General features: G+C 33.0%; 2 protein-coding genes across 2 annotated transcripts; both read left to right on the forward strand.

Annotated features, from left to right (window-relative positions):
- The first annotated feature begins 428 nt into the window (after positions 1 to 428).
- On the forward strand, positions 429 to 1,715 carry LOC133670689 (integrin-linked protein kinase 1-like). Its single transcript, XM_062091257.1, has 4 exons — positions 429 to 649; positions 801 to 925; positions 1,229 to 1,360; positions 1,475 to 1,715. The coding sequence occupies exons 1-4, from the start codon at positions 572 to 574 to the stop codon at positions 1,479 to 1,481; spliced, it is 342 nt and encodes a 113-aa protein (XP_061947241.1). The 5' UTR covers positions 429 to 571; the 3' UTR covers positions 1,482 to 1,715.
- A 2,198-nt stretch (positions 1,716 to 3,913) lies between these two features.
- On the forward strand, positions 3,914 to 7,340 carry LOC133671638 (rust resistance kinase Lr10-like). Its single transcript, XM_062092446.1, has 5 exons — positions 3,914 to 4,748; positions 4,912 to 4,938; positions 5,063 to 5,095; positions 5,475 to 5,561; positions 6,153 to 7,340. The coding sequence occupies exons 1-5, from the start codon at positions 3,938 to 3,940 to the stop codon at positions 7,289 to 7,291; spliced, it is 2,097 nt and encodes a 698-aa protein (XP_061948430.1). The 5' UTR covers positions 3,914 to 3,937; the 3' UTR covers positions 7,292 to 7,340.
- Positions 7,341 to 7,691: the final 351 nt, after the last annotated feature.

Below are 7,691 nucleotides of genomic sequence, written 5' to 3' on the forward strand. Positions count from 1 at the left end.
CAGAGTGTCATCTTTATATTACATATGACTGAGGCAAAAGCTGTCTTTAAAAGAAATAATTTTAAAAAGATTAGTTGTAGCTGCTTTCTAAAACAAAACAAATAATCCCTTTGCTGCAACTAGAAAAAAAAAGAGAGAGAAAGGAGGTCATCTTGACGAATCTCACAGCTCATCAAGAATTCCTTACAAGGAGATCCATTAATTAGCACTATTAATCAGCACTAATAATTTTGCGATGTCCATTCAAGTTTTGATCAAATTAATTTATTTTTCACCAAAACCCATAAACTTGATCATAACTTGCTCTAAATAATTCTACTGGACAATATCGAAAATCCACCTTAAAATAAGGCTCAACACCCTGCATCTTTTCAAGGAATGAATTGCTTTTGTAGCAACCAAAAACCCATAAGTTTTTTTTACACTTTTACTTTGTTATCCTGCTTCCTTTTAAGAGCAGAACTCTTCATCTAATCTCATCATATTCAGCTGAGTGAATAACTTTAAAGGGATTGCTGCAATGTGTTCTTGACTTGAATTTAAGTGATGGTATTGCTTTCCAGATGTATACATGGCGCCTGAGATTTATAACGATGAAATATTTGATCGAAGCGTTGATGCATACTCTTTTGGAGTCATTTTGTACGAGGTACTTCGCAGTCTAATTTGGCAAACTGGTTGTGCTTTCCTGTTTCCTTCATCTGTATTACTGCTATTCTTTGCACAGTGCATGGTTTTTTACTTGAAGATTTAAGTGCTAAGTGGGACTTTTCTTCTGTTTGTTTTTCGTTTGAGCTTAGATGCTTGGGGGAGTGCAGCCTTTCCATCCTAAAACACCTGAAGAGGCCGTGAAGTTGATGTGCTTAGAGAAAAAAAGACCGCCATTCAAGATCAAAGTAAGAAGTTACCCTCCAGATTTAAAAGAGTAGTTTTGGATTCTGTCTTCAATTTCTTTTGCAAATTGAATAGGAAGTTGTCCCAAAACCAAGAATGGTACATACAGTGGATCTAGAAAACGACTGCTTATGCAAATTCGATATTGATCAAGTAAAGGCAGTTCCCTAAAACCAGCTAGAGACAGGGCTTGAGCTATTCGTTTCTCTTGTTTTACTTGGTTTTCCAATCTCTTCTTGATCTTGACTCACTATTGTCTTGCTCATAGAAATGAGAGGAACAACCTCAAGGGGGTAGCTTAATTTTTTTGGGAATCATCTTGATCTTCATGTAGGTTGATTGATGAATGTTGGCATTCAGAACCTGTTGTCAGACCAACCTTTTCTGAGATCATCACAAGACTGGATAAAGTTTGTTGCAACTGTTCAAAACAAGGATGGTGGAAAGACACTTTTAAGCTTCCATGGTATGGATCTCTTGTCCTAAATCTCTGAAGCAGCAATATATACAGGCCTAAGACCACTGTGTTTTACATCATTGTTCTGAGTCAATGTTTAATGAGATTATTAATTAAGTGCAGGAAGTAACAGGGGAGGCATTCAGTGACATTTCGAGAAGAGGAAACTTGGAACAAGACCGAGGATTTTCGTCGATGAAATTAACAGTTTTGGAGCTTCATGTTACACATTGATCATTAAGGGGACAAATAAATTGGGATTAAGATCAAAATGAGTTGCTGTGTCCTTGTTCTCTTGTTCCTTTGTATGTATAATATGTGCACCTGGGATCCTTGTATGAATTGAAATAGTAATTTTACTTTATATTTCTGTGGCCTTCAACCAAAGAGCTAGACGATAAAAAACAAGCTCAAACATTGTATTCTAATTTGGCATCCTATCCTCGACAATCAATTTGTTTCTGCATTTCAATTTTCCCACAAAATACCTTAGGATAACATCGCGAATACGCTTCCTTTGAACCTGCCTTTAACAAGTAAAGTCCACTGCAAAACAACTAGATCTATAGATTTTGGCATGCTCCAACTTAATCCAGACCATTTCATGAAATGCTGCCAAAGCTTCCAAGGTTCATATATAGCAATGAAGAAATAGATGATTCACATACTCGATTTCATCAGCACAGAAAGGACATATTGCTTCACTTAAATTAATTAAATCCCTTTTATTAGAAAATCCTTTGTACAAATGGAGTAATAACCATAAGAAAATTTCAATCGTTGGTGTAGCTATTACTTTCCATCATAGTGATGTGAAAGAGAAGCCAATTCTGTCAATAATATTCCTGCAAGATTTGATCGTATATTTTTCTTGGCTGTCAGCTTCCCACAGTTTCAAAATCTTCTTTGTGTGGACTCAATCTGACCCCATTTATCATCACAAGAAGCTATTGGAATGGTATTTGAACAAGAATATTTGAGGAATAAAAATTAAATATCTTAGGTGTTTTTTCTATAGCTATAGCTTTCTCGGTTTTTAAAGATTTTGATTTATTACAAACCCAGTATCTTGTTGTTATCTACGTGATGGGACCCAAACAAAAGCTATTTTTCACTATATATTCCATTACCGTGGTTTTGATTGGTGATTTCAAACGATCACCAATCAAAAATTGGCTGTGTTGTTTTCTATTGTCATTTTGTGGGCTTTCAATCTTGTCATTGTCTTCTATAATGAAAGGTAGCTTGATTGTTATCACTTTTTTTTTCATAACCTTTTCTCTAATTAATTGGCTGTGTTGTTTTCTATTGACCTGGAAACTTCAAGCTGGGAAGACTCCTTACATTTTTGTTTTCCATTTCTTTCTTCTCTGTTTGGTCCCGGCTGCAATATCGCATTCAGGATGGACCCGAGATGTAGACGAGCTTGACTTTGTAAGCGGAGGCCACAAAGAGGTCTTTCCCTTCATCGGTGGGAACTTTTCATGCAATTTCCTAAATCTTAATCATTGAGCTAGAGAGCAACCAAGCAATAATTCCAAGACTTTAGTAATTTGTGGCATTCGTAATCTAGAGAATTTCTTGTTTACAAGGAGGATTGACCCAACTTTATCAATTGAAGTGAGATTATAATTTTTAAGATAAATTATTTGAATTGAAATGTTCTTCCATTTTTGCAATAGTACTTTAACTTTTGGATGAATTTTTGGATTATATATTTTGCAATATTATGCTGATATCTTTTTAAAAAAAAAGATAAAAAAAAAATTTAATACTTAAAATTAAGTAAGTACTTAATTTTTGTTTTATATATAATACTTTATTAAAATTCAATTACTTAATCAGTTGATGACATTAAATATTTTAAAAATAAACTTTAAGTTAATTATTTTATTTTAAATATATTAACTTTAAGTTGGATCTTAATTTAATTGTTTAATAGTTATATGTACATAGGACTTAACCTAAAGTTTTCACACGAAATGTATAATTCTCCATATATATTTTTAAAATAAATGAGCACACCATCACTTTGATTTTGAATTTGTTAATTTGTTTTTTAATTAAGTAAGAGAAAATACATGAGAAACAAAAAAAAACAAAAAAAATACAGATTTTTATTTCTTTAATTACCTTGATTTAATATTATTAGATCATGCACTAATATAAACTAAACTTATTTCTAAATTAATATTTCTAACTAGCCAAATAATATTCTAAGCAATGACATATTAAAGATAGAAGTTGCTATCCCTTCTTCTAAAATTTAGTGATTTAGTAACACAATAAATAGAATTATCCTTTAAAAACTTTTTCTAGTGATTCTGGTGGTAATATAGTTGCAGCTTGCAACAATTACCGCCTTCCTTCTGGTGGTAATATCCATAATAAAGATTAAATAAAATGATTGGAAACGTGGACCAACTTTATACTTGAGCATGGTAAAATATTATGTCGTAACAAGTCATTGGGTCATATCTATATTATTTTTCTTTTTTAAATTGATGAATATATAAATATATATATCTCTTGAGCAAAGTGTAACAAAGCACATTATTTGGATTCCCAAAAAAAGTTTCTCTCTCAATGTTCAGTAGAGTATTAAGGCACCTCTTCGGTGCATATGCAGCCCTGCCTATTCTAGTGATCCTATCCACCCACCATAGTTGCACTGCTAGAAAGAACACCAGCAATTACTGCGCTCCTTCTTCTTGTGGCAATATCCATAATATTAGCTACCCTTTCCGACTAAATACCGATCCCCAGAGCTGTGGCAACAAACTTTTTGAACTTGCTTGTGAAAACAACGTACGTCCAACTTTATACTTGGACATGGTAAAGTATTATGTCCAGGCAATCAATTACAGTGACTTCACAATTCGACTTGTGGATGCTGCTGTTCAGAAGAATGATTGCTTCTCCCTCCCTCATCATTCTTTTCCAGAAGAAGTGCTCCGCTCTGCGTACTTCTATTATTATGAGATAAATTGGCCAGACAGTTCTGTGTTAACTTTTTTATGTTGCAAAAATCAAATGCTGAATCCTCCAGATTATATTATGGATGCTTCTTCTTGCAAAAATGGCAGTGGTACTGCATATAGTTCTTCTTCGTCTAGCAGTATTTCTTCTCCCAGCTGTGTCCATATGGAAGGTCATTCCTATGTCATGGTTGATGGGGACATCATCAAGGATGTACCTGACTTGTGCCGTATAGATTTGATTTATTCTGTGCCAAAAAATATGAGAAATATGAAGTATACAGATGTCCATGATATTTTGGTATATGGGTTCGAGCTTTCATGGTTCGATTTCTGTTGTCATTATGGCAAAGAGAACCGCTGCAACCTTGATGAAGCCACCGTGAAGAACCACTCTTGCTTTTACACAGAACCATACCGTAAGTACTGTATTATGATTATGCATACAATATTTGCTTTATTTTATATTGTAATTAATGCTCCAATATTGCTTGGTTTCCGTTTATGTGTCAAGGGTTTATTTTATATTTTAATAAATGTTCTTCACTTCAGGTGACCTTTTCTTTTTTCTTGAAATTGTAGGGACGCTGATAAACCTTTATTTTGACGGTGAGGACTATTACGGTCGTACATGTTCTGGCTCAATTCTACAAAAAGATACATTTACTTTACGCATTTTCTTCGACAATGAGTTTTTTTTGCACGCTGATTCATATTTTCTTGGTGATTATAGGTATCGACTGGATATTTTGTCGAATTGATGAGGGTGAGTTAATTTATTTTGTGTAATTATATCATTTTACAGAAAGAGTACTAATATTTATTTTTCTAATAAAATAAATAAAAGGCCCTAAAAAGGTTTTTTTTTTCAATCCAAGTTTCAATCACGTACATCTCAATGTTACCCGTAGTAAGAGAAGTTTTTGCGGTCACTAAACTCTAATTAAAAGATCTAAACGAAATAAGATATCACTCCTAATCTTCTTATATCTAGCTAGTAGGATGAAGATATGATTTTTAGTCGTTCCAATTTAGTTAGATTGTCTCTTATATTTTTATTATTTTATAATTTCTAATGCTTTTAATTTGAATGAATTGATTCTCAACCATCATTTTTTATTTATTTTTATTTATTTATTTGGCAGATAATTGTTATGACCGGATGACCAGTACCCCTTCAATTTTACTAAGCTTTCTCATATTCTATTCCACTATGACACTTGTCCTTATCGGTAAGTATTTTACTTTTCTAATTGTGAAACAATAAATACATGTATATCAGCACGCAACAATTATAGCTTAAGAAATAATTATTATTCATGGCTTATTTTCGTTGTCGTTGTATCCAGTAGCTTCTACTTATTTTCATTAAATTTATTTAGTTGTAGAAAATAATTTCTTGAAATTTAAATATTTCTAATGACTCCCTACCATTTCAAGTTTTAACTTTAGGTTAAATTTATATTACTTTTGCATCAAATTCATGTATCTAATATTCTTTCTATTTTTGTTTTCAATTATAAACAAGGATTTTAAAGCACTAGAAGGAAAATATTCTGATCAAACACAGAGCATGAGTATTTTAAAAGTATTTACTATTTCTTTAGGATAACACTATTCTATTTTTTCTTTCCATTAATGATCTTATTTTATAAAAACTATCAGATTTTTTTTTTATGTTGGCCATTAATTTTCTAAATGGCTAGAATGATATTAATAATACTATAGATTATCATATAAACTCGTCACTAAAATCAATGAAGTATTTGTAAAATATTTTGATATGTTCAACCTATAACCATTTTTGTAATGTCTCTATACAGTGATATATCATGTGGTACTGTTTCCATTTGGGCTTCCATGTCTCCTAACTTTACTGATCTATAAATGGCGAAGACGACATTTATCCATGTACGAAGATATTGAAAAATTCTTGCAAAGTCATGATAATGATCTCATGCCGATAAGGTACACTTACTTAGAGATTAAGAAGATAACCAACGGATTTAAAAACAAGTTGGGTGAAGGGGGCTTTGGCTCAGTGTATAAGGGAAAGCTTCGTAGTGGTCGTTTTGCAGCAGTTAAATTATTGGGCAAGTCAAAAGTCAATGGACAAGATTTTATTAACGAAGTTGCCACAATTGGAAGAATTCACCATGTCAATGTCGTGCAACTTATAGGCTACACTGTCGAGGGATTGAAGCATGCTCTTATATACGAGTTCATGCCTAATGGGTCTCTTGAAAAGTATATTTTTTCTAGGGAAGGTAGCGTCTCACTAAGTAATGAAAAAATGTATGAGATTTCTCTAGGGATAGCTCGTGGCATTGAATATATACATCAAGGTTGTGATATGCAAATTTTGCATTTTGATATCAAGCCGCACAACATTTTGCTTGATGAAAAATTTGTTCCAAAAATATCAGATTTTGGACTAGCAAAATCGTACCCAACATCTAATAACACCGTGCCCCTCACTGCTGCTAGAGGAACAATAGGATACATGGCTCCTGAACTATTTTATAAAAATATTGGAGGTGTCTCTTACAAAGCTGATGTCTATAGTTACGGGATGTTATTGATGGAAATGGTAGGAAAAAGAAAGAACATAAACACATTGGCAAATCATTCAAGCCAAATTTACTTCCCTTCATGGGTTTATGACCAAGTTAGTGAAGGAAAGGACATAGAAGTACAAGAAGATGCCATGGAACATGAAAAGAAAAGAATGAAAAAGATGATTATTGTGGCATTGTGGTGCATACAGTTGAAGCCTGTTGATCGTCCCTCAATGCATAAAGTTGTAGAGATGCTTGAATCAGATGTTGAATCCCTACGAATGCCTCCTAAGCCTTTTCTCACCCCATATCAGATGCCAGAAGAAGATGATAGAGCTAATCATGCAAAGTTATCGGATCCACCAAATGATTGTGTTGACTCTTCATATCAGTTTGGTCGTTAATGATGAGATGATGAAGATAATATAGTTTAATGATTATTAATTTTGATAATGTAATAACTATTTAAGCTTTAAGTATCTAAATTTTATTGATCATATCCTTGAACTAGATATCTGCTAACAATCTCTGGATAAAAATAATTCAATCAAGTAAGCATATAGATGTTATTGGTGTTGATGGTCACTGTCTTCTAGAGGAAAGATCAGACACCTGAAAGTTTTGGTCTACACCTCTCTTATTCTTCTTTGTCCAGATCTATACTTTCTCACCACTGCTTAGCGGTTGCTGCCACTGATGCTTAATGCTCCTGCATTTGTTCTGCAAGGAACACTGTTGTCATTGGTGCTACTGTTTTGGCCGGTGAGGAAGAGAAGGTGTCAAATAAAAAATGAAGCTGTAATC

Source organism: Populus nigra, chromosome 13 (genome assembly GCF_951802175.1).
Source record: "Populus nigra chromosome 13, ddPopNigr1.1, whole genome shotgun sequence".
Classification (NCBI taxonomy): Eukaryota; Viridiplantae; Streptophyta; class Magnoliopsida; order Malpighiales; family Salicaceae; genus Populus; species Populus nigra.